This window comes from Hyperoodon ampullatus (assembly GCF_949752795.1).
Source record: "Hyperoodon ampullatus genome assembly, chromosome: 5".
Classification (NCBI taxonomy): domain Eukaryota; kingdom Metazoa; phylum Chordata; class Mammalia; order Artiodactyla; family Ziphiidae; genus Hyperoodon; species Hyperoodon ampullatus.
In genome coordinates, this window is record NC_136918.1 from 86,683,251 (window position 1) to 86,707,180 (window position 23,930).

General features: G+C 39.9%; 1 protein-coding gene across 1 annotated transcript in view; it reads left to right on the forward strand.

Moving 5' to 3' along the window:
- Nucleotides 1-23,456, forward strand: part of USF3 (upstream transcription factor family member 3) — a gene marked incomplete at its 3' end in the record, with an annotated part of 45,875 nt that extends 22,419 nt beyond the window's left edge. The window contains exons 2-7 of the mRNA XM_079704402.1: nt 1,216-1,340; nt 2,765-2,829; nt 4,559-4,587; nt 6,694-6,776; nt 14,223-14,319; nt 17,026-23,456. Of these exons, the coding sequence (XP_079560528.1) occupies nt 2,783-2,829; nt 4,559-4,587; nt 6,694-6,776; nt 14,223-14,319; nt 17,026-23,456 (6,687 nt within the window). The 5' untranslated portion in view covers nt 1,216-1,340; nt 2,765-2,782. The remainder of the gene's footprint in view (nt 1-1,215; nt 1,341-2,764; nt 2,830-4,558; nt 4,588-6,693; nt 6,777-14,222; nt 14,320-17,025) is intronic.
- Nucleotides 23,457-23,930: the final 474 nt, after the last annotated feature.

Here is a 23,930-nt window from a genome sequence, read left to right on the forward strand (position 1 = left end):
TACTTATGTGATAAGCCTCTAGTGTCATTTACTTTAAGATTCTAGATGTTAAAAAAAATTAAAACTTCTACTTCATGTATCTTAATTGTAACATGAATCTGCAAACTTGCAAAAGGGCTACAGGGGAACAACTGGAACTGTGATATTAATGACCAAATGCTGACTCATGTGGGTATGAGGCAAATCTGACCTTAGTGGTTTATAGGTAAAATTATCAGGTCAACTCTCATACCACATCACAAATAATCTCTCCTACAGTAGAGTATTGGTCAGGTCCCTGAAATTTCACCAAGATATCGGCCTGTGCTTTCAAATTGTCCTGATAAGAACCACCTGGGGGCACTCATTAAATTTCAGGTCCCTCCCTCAGAGATTTGAATTCCTTCCTTAGAGACTGATTCAGTGGGTCTGGGATGGGCTGAGAATCTGTATTTTTAAACTAGTACCTTCAGATTATCAGGAATGTTTAGGAAATATTGCCCTAAAGAGGAGCTAAGTTTGTCCAAAAAAAAAAAAAAGAAGAAGAAAAGAAAAAGAAAAAAGAATCACCCAGAGACCTTGTTGAAAATACAGATTCCTGGGCCCTACCTAGCACTTCTCATTTGTCTGGGATGAAGCCCCCATATATCTGTTTTTTTTTTTTTTTTTTTTTTTGGCCATGCTGCAAGGCTTGTGGGCTCTTCGTTCCTCAACCAGGGACTGAACCCAGGCCCTGGCAGTGAAAGCACCGAGTCCTAACCACTGGATCACCAGGAAATTCCGCCCCCCCCCCATATTTGCATTTTTTAAGAGCACAGACAATGCGCAGATCTGAGGGCTGTCTTCCTGGTGCCTTAGTGGTAGGTCCTTGAGTAAGTTTTCAGTCATTCGCACAAGAGAGAATGGGGAAGTAGGAGATTGAAGGAAAGATAATTTTAGAATTGAGGACAGCGGAGGGCAAGGAAAACTGAGCATGCATGAGAAAGGGGAGAATCACCTTCTGGAGACTGTCCAATGGCTGCTGTGCTACCATCTTTGTGCAGGGTGGAGCACTCATAACCCACGGGGAAGTGACTTTTGAAAGCAACCAGGTTTATTAACTTTTGAGAGGTGGGGAGAATTCAGGATCATTTGTATGCCATGGAAAATCTGCCTGCCTGCTCTAAGTTGCTAGTCCTTGTTTTCCACGCTGCTAATGGAAACCTATAAACATTCACTGATTTTTCTCTTGTGTAGTAAGAAGAAAACACAACTTATAGACCATCTTCTGGCAGAAGATGATAGATTTGGATCAGAAACGGGAGGCGTTGGAAGCCAGGAATCAAAAGTGAAGAAATTCTGCAAGCCCTTGAGTGAGAAAGGTGACAGGGATTGATTTATTTACTCACGTATCCCACATTGTCATTCTGTGGTTATCTAATGTGAACTTGTTTTTTAGGCTGATCTGGACCTTCATAAATGTTAGGGAGAAGGTGGAATAAGCTGCTGGAAATGGGTCTAGAGCACACATTTCTCCTCAGGCTGCTTCAGTTAGTACTTTTCTGTCAGCACCTTGTCTGCATCTACTTCTTCTTTCCCAGGACCCTTCCCCCTCCTTTCTAGAGCTAAAGGCTTAACCTGAAATACCTCATTAATATCCATGGCTAATGTTGATTAAATTCTTACTACAGCTAGGCACCATGCTGTTGTCCTCTCCCTGCATTATTTCATCATTCCTTTCTTGAAACAGCCCAATAATCTAGATACTGTGATCATGATCCACTTTTGAGATGAAGCATCTGAGAGGTTCCAAGACGTTACATAACTTGCCCAGGACCTCACAGCTAGGAAATGACAGAACCAGATTTTTAAACTCACGCTGACTTCAGTTCCTTACTTGCTGCCTTCTTTTTTTCTTAAAGAGAAAATAGGAAACTGCTCTTGCAACCTCCTCCAGTGTATCAGAACAGGTATCCCAACTTGACAGACCTCCTCTGAAAAGTTGTCAATCCCTGGGATTTAAAAGCATTAAAGTTGTCATTACAAAATTCTTAAAAATCAGAAAAGAGAAAGAAGTCACCTATAATATTCCTGGCCTTATATAACTGTGATTAATATTTTAATGTATTTGCTTTCAGGCTTTTTTGGCATAGGTGTATATTTCCATATTGTACATATATTATTTAGTATCACGATATTTTAAATATAAATAGAATTTTCATACTCAAACTCAGATTTTAATGATTCTCAAGTGGTAATGTGTAAGACTTCTAGCAGTTTGAAATGAAAGAAGCCTGGCAAATGAGTGAATGAATAAATGAATGAATGCTTGCTTCCATGTATGGAATATTATATATTTGTGTACTTGTCACTTTTGTTTTTTCTGCGTTCAGAGAGGAGGACCATTGTTTTAAATTTTGTGTCATGAGCAAACAGTATCATGAACAAAGAACGTTCTCTCCCAACAAGTGTGTTTTACCTGTCTTTTCAGGTCTTGCTCAAATCTACACCCCCGTTAGGCTTTTCTTGATTTCCAGACCTATAATGACCTTTCTCTCCTCCAATCTTCTCAAGCACTTTCTGGCTATACCTCACATTTGACATTTACCATGTTCTCCACCTGCTGGTTATAATAATTTTTGTCCTATCTTCTTATACTTATCTACAACACCTAATCCAGTGCTTTTTCATGATGTCACTTTTATTTCTCAGCATCTTGGTATTCAAACCAAATTGCTATTAATCAGTTTCTCCAAGATACTAGAATGCCTTTAGACTTTCTGACATGTCTTTCCATGCCTTGTAGGTTCCTATCACTGTAACCATGCCAGAAATGACAGAGAATGAGACTCCTACAAAAAAGCAGCACAGGTATGAAGACACAATCCAAAAATAATACAGTTTGGCAGATAAGAGGCAGAATTAGTCCCCACTTTGCTAAATAGTAGTCCTTTAGGGAACTTTCATTTGGATGCCTAGAAAACCATTACTCTTCAAAAATAGGTGTGGATAAATATAAATAGATTTACTGAAAGGGGTACATAATTAAAATTTACCTGTCCTTTAAATTCTACTAGCAGTGTAAGAAATAAAATGACTATCACTAGTTAAAATAGTATAATACCTAATCTATGCTAAATGTTTAGTTTCTCCTGAAATTTTTACTTGCATTCAATATTAGTCTTTGTGGTGGACACTAAGTTCACTTAGGCTGCAGTCAGTTTGAGCCGACATTTTGTGACATTACAAACCATTAATGCCAATATGCACATTAGTACAGTATTAGTTCTGGTTCTTTGTATAATACCTCCTTCAAAATTTCTAGCATTTTGGGCAATGCTTCTGCTTAGAATTGCATGGCCAATGCTTCCATTATTAAATATTAAAATCATTATTTTCTTTCCTTACCAAATAGCTATTAGAGAATTCTTATGTATTGAGTAATTGTACATAAAAGGGAAAATTGGTGTTTTTAGTAGATTCGCTTTTAAGAAAATGTAAGAGTTTGGATAACCTAAGGTACATAAATGCAAAAGATGGCTCAGATGCCAGTTGTTAGTGCATGAGTGCTAGTGACTACCACACTTCCCTCTCTGGGGATTACAAGGTTCTTCTGTACCATTGCTTGTTTTCTGTACATACTCATCCCTACCCCTGGCCAGGTGCCAGAGCAAACATCAGAAATCACCTACAGGGACTTGCCTGGTGGTGTAGTGGTTAAGAATCCACCTGCCAATGCAGGGGACATGGGTTCAAGCCCTGGTCTGGGAAGATCCCATATGCCCCAGAGCAACTAAGCCCGTACGCCACAACTACTGAGCCTGCGCTCTAGAGCCTGTGAGCCACAACTGCTGAGCCTGCGAGCCGCAACTACTGAAGCCCGCATGCCTAGAGCCCGTGCTCCGCAACAAGAGAAGCCACTGCAATGAGAAGCCCCTGCACTGCAACAAAGAGTAGCCCCCGCTCACCGCAACTAGAAAAAGCCCACGTGCAGCAATGAAGACCCAATGCAGACAAAAATAAATAAATAAAAATAAAATAAATTTATAAAAAAAAAATCACCAACAGTTGACCCTTGAACAGCGTGTAGCTAGGGGTATAGCCAGACCTCCTATTCACAGTTCTCCATATCCACGGTTCCATATCCATGGATTCAACCAACTGCGGATCCTGTGGTACTGTAGTATTTACTGTTGAAGAAAATACAAGTATAAGTGGATCCGTGTAGTTCAAACCCCTGTTGTTCAAGGGGCAGCTGTACTTGGCACATCACTTAGAGAGCTGACTAGCCCCTTAAGTACATTTTTCAAATAGGTAAGATTTTCAATGATTGACTTACTTCCCAACCAATGACTTCTGGGTATGGAAAAATGGAGAATTGTAGTTACTTTGAGAAATTGTGAATTCTAAGTTTATATTGATGTATCTGCAGTTAGGTTTTTATACCATAATATATTATTAAGAAAATTTTCCTTCAAATGGCTTCTCATTGATACAACAAATACAAATTCATAAAATTAATTTTTATAGTTCTCAAAATATAAAGTAAAATGTTTTCCTATTATTTTCATGTTCCTTTCATCTGTACTTTTTGTTTCAGAAAGAAAAATCGGGAGACACACAATGCAGGTAGAAACAGCAATTTAAGTTTTATTTGTTAGCATTTTTTGTATTCAAAATGAAATTATACTGCAGTTGATTGTGTTTTTATGTTATAAGCACAGAATCATTATTAATTACATTTTAGGAAAGTGTTCCTTTATTGTTTGGGTTATTTTTTTTTTTTTTGCATTTTTTATGTTGAAGTATACTTGTGCAATGTTATATACATTACAGGTGTACGACATAGTGATTCAAACTTTTAAAGGTTATATTCCATTTATAGTTATTATAAAATATTGACTGTATTCCCTGTGTTGTACAATATACCCTTGTATCTTACTTATTTTATATAAAATAATTTGTTTTATATTGTTTTTAGTTGACAAAATACTCCCTAAGTCTCATGAAGATGGCTTATCACTTTCTAATTCACAGCCTATTAAATAATTTAAGGATTAATATACCCCTGGAGCTAGTGTTTTAAGTGATTTCACCCACTGAGGAATTCCAGATATACTCTTCCTGAATAGAGTGAAGAGTATGTACCTCTGCAGAAATTCTAGAGTGGGCTAGCTGCCTACAGTAGGGAAGAAATGGGGAGCAGGCTGTAGATCTTAAAGGTGCTTGAAATGTGAACAGTCTTAAATTAAGCTGTGGAGTTCTCAATTATAAGAAGAAATGTAGAAAAAAATATTTGATTTTTATCTCAAACATCAAAATTATAGGCCACAGCCAGGTAAACATTTATAGAAGTAATTGTGCATACGTTGACAATTTGGTACATTTTTAACATTTTATTTTCCATCAGGGACTACAGTCAGATCTAAAAATATATATTTTAGACTCAATTTCTATTACTCTATAAATAATCTCTTCCCTTCCCTAAGGAAAGGACCCTTCGGAAAACTTTATCTATGGAAAGATGTGTTGAACACTGGTAGGACATTGCTGTTCCCCAGAATGGGAGTTTACTACCTTTAAATTCCCTTTTATCGCTGTGGATAGAGCCTTAATGTTGTTGTTCTTGTTGTTTTATCTACACACATTAAAAAATATGCTCTTAGATAACAGCAAATACTATTGTTAGAGAATTCAGAAAAAAGGTGAGCTATAGTTTATTGCTTTGTGGGTTTTTTTTTTTTTTTTGGCCACATCAATAAATCTAATTTTTTTGGCCATATGAGCTAAATCTTTTTATTAGAATCAGATGTCATACGGGACCATAAATATGTCCTGATAGTAATTTATTAAGAGAGAGTAAATGGACGTCATTTAAAGGATGTTCTTACTGCTAGATTATGAAGCAAAAAGTATATATTTTGAAAAACAAGACCTACTTATGCTATATCTGAAAGATCATCCTCTTAGAAGCGCTGAAGTCCTTTGTTAAAAGGAAGGTTTTAGAAAACTAACAGAAAGTAGACTGATTTTTCTATTTACAGTGTCTTATAGAAAAACTATTTAAATCATCGCTTGTATCTTCTTGCCCCTTTCATACAACTTTTAAAGTTGTAGCACGTAAGCCTGGAACATTTCTCAGTTAATTGAGAAGTTGTCAGTTGTTCAGCTTCTTAGATGGGCCAAAGTGAACAGCACAGACCCCACAGAAAAAAATAAACCACTGCCTTTTCTTGTCTATTTTAAGTCACAACTAATAGCCATTTCTATTCCAAAAATGCCTTCTAGTCAGCCTAAAAGGTGTGTTAAAGTTCTTTAATCTGTCTAAAAAGGTCTAATTTGCCCATTTGCTATAAAGAAGCAGCTTTCTAGTAACATAGCTAGTGGGTTCTTGTAATTTAGTTATCATTAAAATCTCTAATAATTACTTGAAATATAATAATGGCCTAAGAGTAATGTAGTATTAGCACTTTGTGTTTATAATTTGAATTTAATTATTATAGATTCCGTTATTTTAAATCCTAATAAATGGTATGGCTTATATTGATTTCCATAACATTAAACCTAGAATATGACATTCTTAGAAATCTTATTGTAGTTATTTGTATTCAGTAGATACTATTTGATAAGACTTTCTTAGGTATTTCTTTACCTAAAATTTCTTTACCCAGGGAGAATGAGACACTTTGGCAGTAGTACTGTAAGGTTTGATAAATGAATTTTTCCTCTATCTAGTGGAGAGGCATAGAAAGAAGAAAATCAATGCTGGGATAAACAGAATAGGAGAGCTGATCCCATGCTCCCCTGCGCTGAAACAGGTAAGAAATCCACTCATACTTTCACCAATTGCTTGTGATCATATAATTCCCTAAGTTGTTTCTGTGCTCAGAATGATTATTTTTGTTCCCTGCCATTAATGGTTTTTTAGAGTTAATAATTGCCTCATTGTTTTTCATTTGCTCAATTTTCTATATACCTGCCTATCTTTAATTCTTTCCACACCTCCGGCAGTCTCTTACTACAGTTTCTATATGGTCAAATTGCCACATAATTTCCATTTTCCCAATTTTTCCTTTGAACCTTCTGAACCTTTTTACTTCTGGAACCCTCTGCCCTTCCTTTTCAATCTCAATTAGTTGGTTTCTTTCAACTCTTCTGTTTTTAATTTCAGCTCTTATATTTTTAATTTCCAAGTCTTTTTTTCTTATTCTCTTTGTTCCTTTCATACATTTTTTTATGGATATAATATCATCTCAGCTTTGAGAATATTATATAGGGTTTTGGTTTTTTTTAATGTTTCTTCTATTTTCTATATTGTCTTTGTTTCTTCTGATTTCCTTTTCCCCTCCTCTGTTTTGATGTTTTGTCTTTCTTTTTGGAGACATTCCTTAAATGTTTAATGATACTTAGCTGTTTTTTTCATATTTGAGAATGAGACATTAAAAAGCTGATTGAACAGGCTTGTGGTTTGGTGGTCCTAACTGCCTGGTGATTGGCTAGTGAGCTGATGTTGTTGTTATTGTTGCTGAACTAAACAATATCAGTATTTGTAGATTTCTTCTTTTGGGGTTAGCTATTAATTTTTATTTTCCAGAGAAGGAGCCTTCAGCACCCTACCTAGGAGTGGGAATGGTGGGAAAAGAACTATAAGGCTCATTGCCATTTTTCTGAGGGCTGGGATGGGGAAGGGGTGCTGGAGAGTCTCATGCTTTAGAAGGCAGGATTTTACTTTACCTCCCTGTTTTCGTTTAGGAGCCTCATCTTGTCCACTTCTGTGCCAAGTAAGTATCCTTGAGGCTGAAATCTTCTGGTTCAAATTTCACAGAAAATAAACTTGTCTCCTGTGGTTGGGGAAGAGGGGAAGTCATCCAGCTGCATAGGATGTGTGTGTGTGTGTGTGTGTGTGTGTGTGTGTGAGTGTGTGTGGTTCTTATTACTGCAAAAGAAGAATCTATCAGTCCCCTCAGTTTTAACCCATGCCTCACCCCACCTTCTGGGGTAGCTGGAGCTTCCCAGTCCCAAACCATCCCAGGCTTTTGGTGGGGAGGGCCAGATCAATGTGTTCACTTCACAACACTGTCTCCCTCAGCAAGGTCTTACAATTCAGTTTCTTTCCATTCTCCCCTACAAGATGGTACCTAGTCTTGCATAAATGTGTTTTTTAGTCTTTTTAAAAAGATACTTTCTGTTTCCTTAACACACAGGCAAACTTAAGGGCAGGTACTATGTCTTTTGATTGTTTTTCTTTCTCCACATATCAATGTATAGTAGCTGCTCACTAAGCACTGGTGTTTGCCCCATAAAATGTTCCTCCCCTTGGCTTCTATTCCTACAGGTTTCTCTGAAAGGAAACCATAATCATTTCTCTTTCTTGGTGTCCTAGAATGTGCAATGGAAGTCAGTATTTGGTCTCCAGAAGCTGAATAGATTTAGATTTTCTTAACTATTGCCACATGTCCCCACCCCCATCTGCAGTAGAGAAGCAGTAGGTGGGCATTATCAGGTTCTGCCTTTGTCTCGACATTTGCTTTAAGAAAGGACACTATCTTAGTTTCTTTCTCTAAAGTACAGTGTTTCCTGGGTTATACTGGATTTCTGATGGGACCCAGCCTAAGGGACCCAAAATTGTAACTTGCTGAACCAAAGCCCTAAATCACCGACTCCTACATGAAGAGAGCTATCAGATAAAGTACTGGAGATATTTAATAGTATAAATACTGAGTAGAACTTAAACATTCACTGTAACATTTTTAAAAGCTGAAGAATAAAAAAAGAAATTCCTCTTTCATAGCTTAAGTATTTATCAGTAATAGACTGGTAAACAAAATAAATACAGCCTTTAGAAAGTATAGCATAGACATAGATATATACACACACATATCACATCTTATTTATCCATTCATCTATTGATGAGGACTTAGGTTGTTTCCATATCTTGGCTATTGTAAATAATGCTGCGATGAACATAGGGATGCATATATCTTTAGGAATTAGTGTTTTTGTTTTCTTTGGATAAATATCCAGGAGTGGAATTACTTGATTGTATGGTCATTCTATGTTTAATTTTTTGAGGAGCCTCCATACTGTTTTCCATAGTGACTGCACCAATTTACATTTTCACCAACAAGACATGAAGTTTCCCTTTTCTTCACATCCTTGCCAACACTTCTTATTTGTTGTTTTTGGGTTCTGTTTGTTTGTTTTTTCTGTTTTTTTAATTTATTAATTTATTTATTTGGTTGCTCCAGGTCTTAGTTTTGGTACACGGGATCTTCGTTGTGGCATGCGTGACCTTTAGTTGTGGCATGCATACTCTTAGTTGTGGCATGCACGCAGGATCTAGTTCCCCAACCAGGGATCGAACCCAGGCCCCTGCACTGGGAGCACGGAGTTTTACCCACTGGACTACCAGGGAAGTCCCTGTTGTCTTTTTGATAACAGACATTCTGAAAGGCGGGAGGTGATATCTCATTGTAGTTTTGATTTGCATTTCCCTTATGATAATGATGTTGAGCATCTTTTCATGTGCCTGTTGGCCATCTACATTTCCTCTTTGGAAAAATGTCTATTCAGATCCTCTGCCCATTTTTTAATTGGGTTGTTTGGTTTTTGATATTTAGTTGTATGAGTTCTTTGTATATTTGGATATTAACTCCTTATTGGATATATCATTTGCAAATATCTTCTCCCATTCAGTAGGCAGCCTTTTTGTTTTGTTGATAGTTTCATTCACTGTGCAGTAGGTGGGCATTATCAGGTTCTGCCTTTGTCTCAACTTTTGCTTTATGAAAAGACACTGTCTTAGTTTTTGTTTGATGTAGTCCCTTTTGTTTATTTTTGCTATTGTTTCCCTTGCCTGAGGAGACAGATCCAAAAAAATATTGCTACAATTTATGTCAGACTGTTCTGCCTATATTTTCTTTTAGGAGTTTTATGGTTTTCAGTCTTACATTTAGGTCTTTAATCCATTTTGAGTTTATTTTTGTATATGGTCTGAGAAAATGTTTTAATTTCATTTTCTTACATGTAGCTGTCCAGTTTTCCCAGCACCACCTAATGAAGAGATTGTCTTTTTCCCCAAAGTATCCTTGCCTCCTTTGTCATAGATTAATTGGCCATAAGTGCATAGGTTTATTTCTGGGCTGTCTATTCTATTTCATTGCTCTATGTGTCTGTTTTTATGACAGTACCATACTGTTTGTTTGTTTATTTAGGGTTTTTTTGCCACACCGCACGGCATGTGGGATCTTAGTTCCCCGATCAGGGATCGAACCCACATCCCCTGCATTGGAAGCACAGAGTCTTAACCACTGGACCACCAGGAAAGTCCCAGTACCATACTGTTTTGATTACTGTAGCTTTGTAGTATAATTTGAAATCACGCATGATACCTCCAGCTTTGTTCTTTTTCAAGATTGTTCTGGTTATTTGGGGTCTTTTGTGTTTCCATACAAATATTAAAATTATTTGTTCTAGTTCTGTGAAAAAAGCCATTGGTATTTTGATAGGGATTGCATTGAATCTGTAGACTGCCTTGGGTAGTATGCTCATTTTAACAGTATTAGTCCTTCCAATCCATGAGCACAAAAATTACAGGCCAGTATCACTGATGAACATAGATGCAAAAATCCTCAACAAAATGTTAGCAAGTTGAATTCAACAGTGCATTAAAAGGATCATAAACAATGATCAAGAAGGATTTATCCCTGGGATACAAGGATGGTTCACTATCTGCAGAGCAATCAGTGTGTTACACTATATTAACAAATTGAAGAATAAAAATCATATAATCATCTCAATAGATGCAGAAAAAGCTTTTGACAAAATTCAACATCCACTTAAGATAAAAACTCTCAACAAAGTGGGTTTAGAGAAAACATACCTCAGCATAATAAAGCCATATATGACAGCCCACAGCTACCATCATATTCAATGGTAAGAAGCTGAAAGTATTTCCTCTAAGAAGACAAGAATGCCCACTCTTGCCACTTTTACTCATCATAGTACTGGAAGTGCTAGCCACAGAAATCGGATAAGAAAAGCAAATAGAAAGAATCCAAATTGGAAAGGACGAAGTAAAACTGTCACTGTTTGCAGAAGACATGGTACGCTTCATAGAAAATCCTAATGATGCCACCAGGAAACTACTAGAACTCATTAATGAATTTAGTAAAGTTGCAGGATACAAATTAATATACAGAAATCTGTTACGTTTCTATACACTAACAGCAAACTATCTGAAAAAGAAATTAAGAAAACAATCCCATTTACAGTCGTATCAAAAAGAATAAAATACCTAGGAATAAATCTAACTGAGGAGGTAAAAGACCTGTACTTGGAAAATTATAAGACACTGATGGAGGAAATTAAAGACAACACAAACAGATGGAAAGATATACCATGCTCAAGGATTCGAAGATCCATAAAATGACCATACCATCCAAGATATATAAATATATTTTTTAAATTAATTAATTTTATTTTTGGCTGCACTGGGTCTTTGTTGCTGCACGTGGGCTTTCTCTAGTTGCGGCAAACGGTGGCTACTCTTTGTTGCGGTGCGCAGGCTTCTCACTGCGGTGGCTTCTCGTTGTGGAGCAGGGGCTCTAGGCATGCGGGCTTCAGTAGTTGTGGCACGTGGACTCTAGAGCACAGGCTCAGTAGTTGTGGTGCACGGGCTTAGTTGCTCCACGGCACATAGGATCTTCCCCGACCAGGGATTGAACCCATTTCCCTGCATTGGCAGGCGGATTCTTAACCACACACCACCAGGGAAGCCCCCAAAATATATTTTTGAAAATTAAAACAAAATAATGTAACATACTTAAATTTTTTTTGTTGAAGTACAGTTGACTTACAATGTTGTGACAATCTCTGCTGTATAGCAAAGTGACTCAGTTATACACATATATACATTCTTTTTTTTTTAAATATTCTTTTCCATTATGGTTTATCCCAGGAGATTGGATATAGTTCCCTGTGCTGTACAATAGGACCTTATTGTTTATCCATTCTAAATGTAATAGTTTGCATCTACCAACCCCAAACTCCCAGTCCATCCCTCTCCCTCCCCGTCTCCCCCTTGGCAACCACAAGTCTGATCTCTATGTCTGTGAGTCTGTTTCTGTTTCATGGATAGGTTCATTTGTGCTGTATTTTAGATTCCACATATAAGTGATACCATATGGTATTTGTCTTTCTCTTTTTGACTTACTTCAATTAGTATGATAATCTCTAGTTGCATCCATATAACATACTGTTTATAGTATCCTTCTATCTGGGTTTTTAAAAAAAGATTTATATATATATATATGTTTATATATATATACATATATATATGTATTGGCATAGAATATTTCTGGAAAGATACACAAGTAACTTACAGTTGTTGACTCCAGAAAGGGGTTTGGAGGGCTAAAGTCAAAAGGAATGTACTTTTCATTATATATCTCTTCATATTATTTACATTTTTTTGCCATATGCATATATTATATTTTCAATTTTAAAAATTTAAGTAAAGAATACAGGAACTTTGACGTAAAATACGATCTTTTTGAGAAAGCTTAGGAATGGAATATATTGGGAGCATGACGCCAAAACTCAATCAAGTGACACTGTTATCTCAACCTACTATTTAGAATAGTTTGTAGTTGTGGTTGACAGAGTAAAGAATAACATTAAAATCTAAAATCTTTCCATGGTCTTGAAGGCTCTCTCTGGCCTCTCTCCTCTTACTATTCCCAATATACTTGACTCTAGTCTCACTCACTTCCTTACTATTCCTCCAACATGCCAAACTCAGCCCCGCCTGAGGACCTTTGTCCTTGATGATCCTGATACCTGAGCCTTCTTCCTCCACATATCCACAGGGCATAATTTCTTGTACTCCCTTCAGATTTTTGCTTAAATATCACCTTACAGAGAGGCCTTCCCCAACCTCCCTATGTGAAATAGATTGTAGCAGAATGTCTTGGTCAGTTTGGGTTGCTATAAGAAAATTACCATAGACTGGGTGGCTTAAATAACAAAAATGTATTTCTCACAGTTTTGGAGGCTGAAAGTCCAAGATCAAGGTGTCATCGGGTTCGGTTCCTGATGTGGGCTTTCTTCTTGGTTGTGTCCTCACATGACAGAGAGAATGATCACCTCTCTCATGTCTTTTCTTCTAAGGGCAGTGATCTCATCCATGAGGGATCTACCCTCATGACCTAATTACCTCCCAAAAGCCCCACCTTCAAATACCATCACATCAGGGATTGGGGCTTCAACATGAATTGTAGGGGGACACACACATTCAGTCCACAGCACAGAGTAACCTCTGCCATCTCTCTGGCCCCCTCCTTACCCTACTTTACTATTATTTTTTTAATATCTTACAATTTTGTCAGTTATACCTCAATAAAGCTGAACAAATAAGGAATAACAATATAGTTCTTCTAATGAGTCCAAGAAATAATGCATTTGAAGTACTTAAAATAGGACCTGACACACAGTAGCTACAAGAAGCTAGCAATTATTAAGCACTTTCTATACCCCACTAACTGTGTTCTCAGAGTGTTACATTGCTCTCTATATATTAAAGACTTTAATCCTTACCACACCCTTCAAGGTACGTACTTTTATTAGCCCCATTTTACAAATGAAAAACTGAGGTTTAGAAAGACTAAGTAACTTTCCCAAGTTACAGAAATGCTAAGTGGGGGAATCTGTGCTCCCATCCATTATGCTTTTCTGTGATCTGGAATAATAAAGCACACAGTAGATATCAGTAGATATCATAGTAAGAGGGGAATAATACCTACCGTCTAGCCAAGAAAATATAGAGTGCTAGAACAGAGAGGCCCAGGGAAGAGTCCTAGAGAAAGATGCATCTAAACTCAAACCTGGACCGGGCAAGGGAGGTGACTAGATTAACAGAGAGTGAAGTACCCTACTTGATTTTTCTTCATAATATTTATCACCACCTGATTTTATTTATAAATATAAATAGATATTAATATATAATAGTTCCTCATAAATAAATAATATTCCTCAAGGTCAGGAACTTTGTCCCTTTTGTTTATTACATCCCCAGTGCCTAGAACAGAGCCTCAATAAATACTTACTAAATGAAAGAGGAACAGTAGAAGTTTTGAATATGGTGGCAGTTTTAAATTTTGACAAGATACGTATCACATATATGTGATAAAACCAAAGCTTTAACTTTCTTCTGGCAAGTTCTTACCCTTCAGTGAAACTTTTAAATGGTTGATTTTCTTTGGCAGAGCAAGAATATGATCCTGGACCAAGCCTTTAAGTATATAACAGAATTGAAAAGGCAAAATGATGAACTCCTGCTTAATGGAGGAAACAATGAACAAGGTAAAGATGTTAAGATTCTTACTTTCTGTTATTTTTTCAATGTTCAGGCCTTTGTGTCACAGTGCAACTTATATTAGGATACAGAAGGCTTTTTTTGCCCCAATACATTAGGATCATGCATTCGGTGGGCCAGTGAGGATAGTGTTGCAAATAAATTCAACCTAGTTGACCCCTTTTCCCCCTTCTTTGAGCAACTCTAACCTTGTAGGCATACACAATTTTGATTTTTTACTCTTCCTGTACTTCATGTTTGCTAAACTCATGATGCAAATAATACTGGATCTCCTTCCTTCCAGGTGGATCTTCCAGCTAGGGGAATCCCATAAGAGGATGCAGCGGGAGTCCTGCTCAGTGAAACTTAAAACAGATAAAGATATGCCTGTGCCAGGACTTAACTAGGAGTTAACTCAGAAGGCCAAAACATTCAGTTCGTAATTGTTTATACTGCATGTAATGTGTGCACGAGACTGCCTGGTCATTTAATGACATTTGAGTTTTAGAGGTGACTTTTTTATGCTATCAGATGAGTTCTCTTTTCCCATCTGCATTGGAGAGAAGGTTTCCTTGTAACAGCTAAAAAGAAAAATACCCCAGGCAAGTAGAAAGCTCCGAGTGGTAGGCCAGTTTGAACTGTCTTTTATTTATGTCTCTGACAAGAGCAGAGAGAATCTCCTGTGACAACTCAGTAGATCACCTTAAAAGGAGACAGACCTCAGAATTTGCTGATGTGGGAGCAATGCTGGGCTGTGTTTATTGTAAGAAGTGAGAAGGATGCTGGAAAGCACATCCAGAAGGTCGGCATTCTGAATTCTTGTTTACTTTCAGTTAGCTGACAACTTACCCCTCCCCTCAGTCAGCTGTCTTTTATGGTCCAGGTCCTGTTTTATGATGCTGTCAGGCAATTAGATACATAATCAATATTTGGTAACCATTTTGAGGCACCCACGAAAGGGATAGTAAGGCTAGAGTGATGTATAGACTTTTCTAATGAGGACTCCTCTGGTTTCACAGCCCAGCATCTGAGGCAATCAAGTTACCCTGGGGAAAAGGGAAACTTGAAGAAATACAAGTTGCAGGCGGTTCAGGAAGAGCTGAACAGCCAGGCCAGGGGTTGGGGCAGCACCCGAGGCTTAAGTCCGACCGTGTTGTCATCGCGGTCATGATCCTTTCTTTGGTTCTTTTTTGTATCTGCTCTCTCTTCTTTTCCCAGCAGCTTCCTCCACATACTCACTGTCCACATGACAGTCTTGCACAGTGGCCACAGCAGTGGTCTTGGGAGTCAGGCCCACCTGGCTTTGAGTCTCGGCTTCCTTTGCTCACTCAGTACCTTTGGCCAGTTACTTAACCTCTCCAAGTGTCAGTTTCCCTGTCTTAAAATGAGGATAATCATAGCATCTATCTAGTCGACTTTAGGCAAATTATATAGCTACTCTGAACCTGTTTCTTACAGCTAAAAGTGATGATGACAAAGGTGGTTGTCCCATCTCGTGGTTATTATGAGGATTAAAAGAGATAACACAGGTAAAGCACTTAGAGTAAAGCGCAGCACAAGAGTAAATGCTTAATAAATGTTATCTGTTGTTGTTGTTAATTATTATTATCATTAAATGAGACAGTGAATGAAAAGTACCAGGCATAGAGTAAGTGCACAATAAGTGAGAACCATCTTCTTTATTATTTGGTCCATGATAATTGTCCTTTAATTTCTAATGTCCATAGCACATTGGCATCTTTCTTCTGTGGCTCTTTCTTTAAATAGCTGAGAAAAACAATCTGATAGTCTCATCTCCTCCTTGTTGGGAAAGAACTTGTTACTTCAGGCTACCTTATAAGGTACTGGCCTTGAGGATCGGCTGCCTTTGGCGGAGAGAATGGGGGAGAATACCTACTATGGCAAGTCAGGTGGGGATGTATAGGGTCACAGATCATACATACCAACAACCAAGGCTGACCCTTAGTATCCATGGTTGAGGCTGTCTCCTTTAAAACAGTGTAGGGCATCACGGACATCTTCATTACTCACTAGCATACACACATTGGCCCTACCAAGGAAAAAGCAAGTTTCACTGGTGGTGCTTTCTTCAGCACTCTCCCATCTTACTTCTTACATGTTCTGCTTGGTCTCTATTGTTTCAAAGGGTAAAATAGAAACCAGTTTAAAGCCATTTATAAAAGAGACTGTCGGGAGTTCCCTGGTGGCCTAGTGGTTAGGATTCTGGGCTTTCATTGCCGTGGTCCCAGGTTAAGTCCTTGGTTGGGGAACTGAGATCCTGAAAGTCGTGCAGAGGGGCCAAAAAAAAAAAAAGACTCTCTGTTACCACCATAAAGTAATGTTAGTTATTGCAACATTTAAATGCTATTATATTGATATTCAGTGTTATTTTCCTAGCATGTTACCATGATATCAGTATGTCTTTCCTTGCTGCCCTATTTTGAATTTTGAGATTTCTACATTATGAGTAATTTTTGACCTTTGAATTGTTGACCTTTAAAGATACATGCTTTTCAAAGGATTAGGATAGAGATTTGAGATACCATTCTAAAAAGAAGAAAGAACTTATATTAGAAAAGAGCTGAAGATTCTCAGTTGAGGTATTTAGAATGCTAAAATTAGTATTCAGTAGTTTAGTATACAGCTATTTCTTAAATTATTATAAATATTGACACTTAGAGATAATTTTTTCATTTTTGTTTTTGATATTGTAGCTGAAGAAATTAAAAAGCTACGTAAACAACTGGAAGAAATTCAAAAAGAAAATGGCCGATATATTGAATTACTAAAAGCAAATGACATATGTTTATACGACGACCCCACAATCCACTGGAAAGGAAGTCTTAAAAACTCAAAGGTCTCTGTTGTTATTCCCAGTGACCAGGTTCAAAAGAATATCATTGTTTATTCCAACGGGAGTCAGCCTGGTGGAAATAGCCAGGGAACAGCTGTTCAGGGGATAACCTTTAACGTTGGTCATAATTTACAGAAGCAAACTGCCAATGTGGTGCCAGTACAGAGGACTTGCAATCTTGTGACTCCTGTGTCTATTTCTGGAGTTTACCCTTCTGAAAACAAGCCATGGCATCAGACCACGGTTTCTGCATTGGCTGCCAACCAGCCTGTTCCTCTTTGTCTTCCTGCTACCATTTCTGCTCAAAATATTCTTGAGGTTTCCACCTCCGAAAGCGAGTCGAGTGTGCTTGGTGCCAGCAGTGGCTCACTGATCACTGTCCCTGTCGGGCCTGTACCACCCCAGCATCATTCATTGCACACATGTCTAAAGGATCAAAATTCTTCTGAAAATAAGAATGGGCAAGAGAGCCCCAAATCATTGAAGAAAACAGTCCCTTGTGCCACAAGCATCTCCTCCAGCTGCTCAGCAGCTGCCACTAAAGGACACCAAGGAAGCAAGTCCTGCCTGAGCGTACAGGAGTGCCGAAGTGATTTTCAAACCAACTTTGTTGTTTCCGTTACCACGACAGTTTGCTCCCAGCCTCCAAGATCTGCAGGTGATTCTTGTCCAGCGAGCATTAGCAAGGGTGCAGACTTGACAAGTGTTACTGCGGTGGTGGCCCCATCTGCCCCTGGAGGAGGGGAGACCACCACCCCTGTGAGCACCCTTTCTGCAAACCCTGTGGACAGTGGTTGGACTCTTTCTTGTTCTTTGCCTTCTTCAGCTGTTAGTGCTTCAGATTTGAAAAACATTAATAGCCTTACCCGAATTTCCTCAGCTGGAAACACGCAGACGACGTGGACTACTTTGCAACTGGCGGGAAACACTATTCAGCCCTTAAGCCAGACACCATCTTCTGCTGTGACTCCGGTATTAAATGAGTCTGGTACTAGCCCCACCACGGCCAACCACAGTAGATGTGTGGCTACAGGCATCAACTTGAATAATTCCTTTCCAGCAGATGGGCAGCCAGTTGAGCAAGTAGTTGTAACCTTGCCTTCTTGTCCATCTTTACCTATGCAGTCACTGATTGCCCAGCCACAGGTTAAATCTCAGCCTCCAAAAAGTATCCTTCCATTGAATTCAGCAATGCAAGTGATTCAGATGGCTCAGCCAGTTGGGTCGGCTGTTAACGCAGCTCCTGCTAATCAAAACGTTATCATTCTTCAGCCACCCAGCACCACCCCGTGCCCAACAATGATGAGGGCAGAGGTTCCCAACCAAACAGTAGGTCAACAGATAGTCATCATACAGGCAGCTAATCAGAACCCTTTGCCACTCCTCTCTGCTCCACCTCCCGGTTCTGTTCGACTCCCTGTCAATGGAGCCAGTGCTATCATAGGTTCTAACAATTCAGTGCAAAATGTTTCGACCCCACAGAGTTTTGGAGGAAAGCACCTTGTCCACATATTACCAAGACCTTCATCTTTATCAGCATCTAATTCAACACAAACTTTTTCTGTAACCATGTCAAACCAACAACAGCCTCAAACCATTTCTTTAAATGGACAGCTCTTTGCTTTGCAGCCTGTGATGTCTTCATCAGGAACTACAAGTCAAACCCCTATGCAAATTATTCAACCCACCACCAGCGAAGATCCAAATACCAATGTTGCCCTGAATACATTTGGCGCTTTGGCCAGCCTCAATCAAAGCATATCGCAGATGGCTGGGCAAAGCTGTGTACAACTGTCTGTTAGCCAGCCTGCCAATCCTCAAACTGCTGCAAATAGTCAAACCACCCCAGCTAACTGTGTTTCATTAACAACAGCTGTAGCATCTCCCATGACAAGGGAGAATTCAGCCACACTACCCAGTACGTATAATCTAGTGACTACTCCCTCAATGAACACTGTAGCTTATTTGCCTAACATGAAGCCCAAAAGGCTGAATAAGAAGCCGAGTGTCAAGAAACACTTAGCCACTAATAAGTCAGCCTGCACTCTGAATCCAGCCAGAGATGTGGGTAAGTTAGACTGCCCCAGCACCGAAGGCTCCACAGAGCCATCGTGTAATGATGGACTTCTCGACAGCCTCCCTGGTGTGTTACCATCTGTCACTATGTCCCAGGCAAATAGTGTAAGTGTTTCTGGCTCACATTCTTTGGATGTTCTGAATTCTGAATCAGTGATACCTGAGTCCATACCCAAATCTAAGTCAGCAGAAGAGTCTAGCTCATCCTCCCAAGAATCTGTAACAAGTGAACATTTTACAATGGCCCCAGCAAAATCCAAAGATTCTCTCCCCGTTTTCCAACGAGAGACATCTCAGGATAAGCCACCAACTAGTTTGGCATTGCCAGATGCTGCCAAATCCTGCACTTCAGCCAGTGTGTTGATTTCGTCTGCAAACGATCCCCACGTTTTGGTTTCTCAGGTTTCTGATTTGTCATCTGCCACGAGCACTGCAAGTAATGACTGTGTTTCTGAGGTAGGAGTCATTGCTGAACCTTGCAGGACTGAGCAAGATTCATCAGCTACAGTGCAAACCACAGGTCTCTTAAAGGGGCAGGGTTTAACTGCATTGCTATCTGATCTTGCTAAAGAAAAAGACCCTCAGAAATCATCTCTTTCAGTCCAGGTGGACCATCCTGACTTTTCTTCAGAAAATTCTAAAATAGTCCATTCAAGTGTTGATTTACATCCCAAACAGGAGCTATTACTGATGAGCAGTGATGACAGAGATCCAGGACAGCATCATTCCTGCATCCCTGATCAGGAGGTTATTAATGGTTCTTTGCTCACCAGTAGGCAGGCTGACTCCCCCATGTCAACCAGCTCTGGCAGTAGTCATAGCTTCTCAGTTGCATCCATGCTTCCTGAAACAACTAGAGAGGATGTCACCAGCAATGCAACGACTAATACTTGTGACAGCTGTACCTTTGTAGAGCAAACTGATATAGTTGCTCTTGCAGCAAGAGCTATTTTTGACCAGGAGAACCTTGAGAAGGGAAGAGCTGGCACCCAGGCTGATGTAAGGGAAGTTCCTTCAAAGCCTTCTGAAGCATCCTCTTTAGAGGGAGACCAGCCTTTCAAAACACAGATATCTAAAGAGAATGGCCCAGGACAGGCAGAAGCAACACCAAATGAATTTAATTCTCAGGATTCAATTGAAGCAACTGTGGGTCGGCCCCTTGAAAAACCAAGTTGTTCTATAGGAATGAAAACATCAACTGCCTCTTTACAGGTTTCGACTTCTCAGCCACCAAGCATCACCAGTTTAAGTGTGAATAATCTTATCCATCAGAGCAGCATCAGCCATCCTCTGGTCAGCTGCGCTGGTTTATCCCAAACTTCAGAGCAAACAGCTGTTCCTGCAACAGTTAATCTGACGGTTTCACCTAGCTCCTATGGCAGTCAGCCTCCTGGACCATCTCTGATGACCGAATACTCCCAAGAACAGCTAAATACTATGGCTGGTACCATACCAAATCCACAGATTCAAGAGCCACTCTTAAAGCCAAGTCATGAAAGCCGTAAAAACTCTGCTAAGCGTGCTGTCCAAGATGACCTTTTACTGTCTTCAGCTAAACGTCAAAAGCATTGTCAGCCGGCTCCCCTCCGGCTTGAAGGTCTGTCCCTGATGAGCCGAACTCCAGACAGCATTTCCGACCAAACTCAAATGATGGTTAGTCAAATCCCTCCCAACTCTTCAAACTCAGTTGTGCCTATTAGCAACCCAGCACATGGAGACGGCCTTACGCGGTTATTCCCACCTGGTAACAACTTTGTGGCCCCTGCATTGAGGCAAACTGAGGTTCAGTGCAATTCACAGCCTTCCGTGGCTGAGCAGCAGCAAACGCAGGCCAACCAACATCTGCAGGCCCTGCAGCAGCATGTGCCAGCTCAAGGGGTGCCTCACCTGCATAGTAACCATCTCTACTTAAAGCAGCAGCAGCAGCAAGTGGGACAGTTAAGAGAGAGGCATCACTTATATCAACTGCAGCATCACGTACCTCACGCGGAGAGCTCTGTCCACTCTCAGCCCCACGTCCACCAACAGAGAGCCCTGCAACAGGAAGTTCAGATGCAGAAAAAGAGGACTCTCATTCAGGGCACTCAGGCCTCTCAGCTTTCTCTACAACCCAAGCACCATGGAACTGACCAATCCCGACCCAAGAGCGGTCAGCCACACCCCCACCATCAGCAGATGCAGCAACAGATGCAGCAACACTTTGGAAGCTCCCAGCCAGAGAAGAGTCGTGAAAACCCTTCCACAAGCCGGAGTCACCATAACCATCTCAGTCAAGACATCATGCACCAGCAGGATGTGGGAAGCCGGCAACAAGGTGCGGGGCTTTCTTCTGAACACGTATCTGGGCATAATCCAATACAGAGGCTTCTGACATCAAGAGGCATAGAGCAGCAAATGGTGTCCCAACCGAGTATTGTGACGAGACCTTCAGACATGACTTGTACTCCACACAGGCCAGAGAGAAACAGAGTTTCAAGTTACTCTGCAGAGGCACTCATTGGAAAGTCATCTTCCAATTCAGAGCAGAGAATGGGTATATCGATTCAGGGCTCCAGAATTTCAGATCAGCTTGAAATGAGAAGCTACCTTGATGTTCCCAGAAATAAGAGTTTGGCCATTCATAATATGCAGGGTCGTGTGGACCATACTGTTACCTCAGATATCCGCCTTTCTGACTGTCAGACATTTAAGCCAAGCGGAGCCAGTCAGCAGCCCCAGAGTAATTTTGAAGTACAGTCTTCAAGAAATAATGAAATAGGTAACCCTGTGTCGTCCTTGAGGAGTATGCAGTCCCAGGCTTTTCGAATTAGTCAAAACCCTGGTCCACCACCAATTGACCGCCAAAAGAGATTACCTTACCCACCAGTTCAGAGCATCCCAACAGGAAATGCTGTCCCACCAAGGGACAGTGAAAATACATGTCACCAAAGTTTCATGCAGAGTTTACTTGCCCCTCACCTGGGTGATCAGGTCATTGGGAGCCAGAGATCACTCCCAGAGCATCAGAGGAATACACAGTGTGGTCCCTCCTCCGCAATCGAATATAATTGTCCCCCAGCTCATGAAAGTGTCCATATTAGAAGAGAGAGTGAGAGTCAGAATAGGGAGAGTTGTGACATGTCCCTGGGTGCAATTAACACCAGGAACAGCACTTTGAATATTCCATTTTCGAGTTCTTCTTCCTCGGGAGATATTCAAGGTCGAAACACAAGTCCCAACGTTTCTGTACAGAAGTCCAATCCCATGAGGATCACTGACAGTCACGGGACCAAGGGCCACATGAACCCTCCAGTCACAACCAACATGCACGGGGTTGCAAGGCCAGGTTTGCCGCATCCGTCTGTGTCTCACGGAAATGCTGACCAAGGGCCTCCTGTACGTCAGACTAGTTCTTCAGTTCCTCAGCGATCAAGGCATCCCTTGCAAGACAGCAGCGGTTCCAAAATTCGTCAACCTGAAAGGAATCGCTCTGGAAACCAAAGACACAGTAATGTCTTTGATCCAAGTCTTCCCCATCTTCCTCTGTCTACTAGTGGCAGTATGATTCTCGGACGCCAACAACCCACTACAGAAAAGAGAGGAAGTATTGTTCGTTTCATGCCTGATGGCCCACAAGTACCTAATGATAATTCAGCACCTGACCAGCATACACTATCACAAAATTTTGGTTTTCCATTTATTCCTGAGGGTGGCATGAATCCACCAATAAATGCTAATGCTTCTTTCATTCCACAGGTTACTCAGCCTAGTGCCACTCGAACTCCAGCCCTCATCCCTGTAGATCCCCAAAATACTCTCCCCTCCTTCTATCCCCCATACTCTCCTGCTCATCCTACACTGTCCAATGATATTTCAATCCCCTATTTTTCTAATCAAATGTTCTCGAATCCTAGCACAGAGAAGGTAAACAGTGGAAGTTTGAATAACCGATTTGGATCAATTTTATCTCCTCCCAGACCTGTTGGTTTTGCTCAACCAAGTTTTCCTCTTCTCCCTGACATGCCCCCAATGCACATGACCAACTCTCACTTATCCAATTTTAATATGACATCTTTGTTTCCAGAAATAGCTACAGCTCTCCCTGACGGCTCAGCAATGTCACCTTTGCTTACGATAGCAAACTCCTCTGCCTCGGACTCTTCCAAGCAGTCCTCAAACAGACCTGCCCACAACATAAGCCATATTTTAGGTCATGATTGCAGTTCAGCTGTTTAAATACTGACTGACTAAACATAAATGTAATGGGTGAGGTTACAAATGTATTTGTGTGTGTATTCACACATGTGCATAGGAAGAGAGAGATTGTGTGAATATATCTCCTTGTGTTTGTATAATCAATTGTCAGTTATCTTCTGAATGTAGGGAAGCCGTGTCAGAGATGAGGCAAATACTGGGTTGTTGAAAACAAATTATCTTTCATTTTTAACTGCATGGTGTACTTTTTAAATTTTCCAAGCAGATTTACATTTTCAAGTTTGATCTGTAATCTGACATGCCCTAGATATTAATCGGCTGGAAGTTGAGGGAGATCATCTTGGTGTGTCCTGGGTGGTAGGAAGGAACCTAGATTTTAAACTTGATTGTTGATAATTTGTAAAATAGATAGTTGAGCTGATTGAGTTGCTTTCCAAAAATACAGACAGTTCGATATAACACAATGGCTCATAACCAAGTATGGGCCAGTGTCAG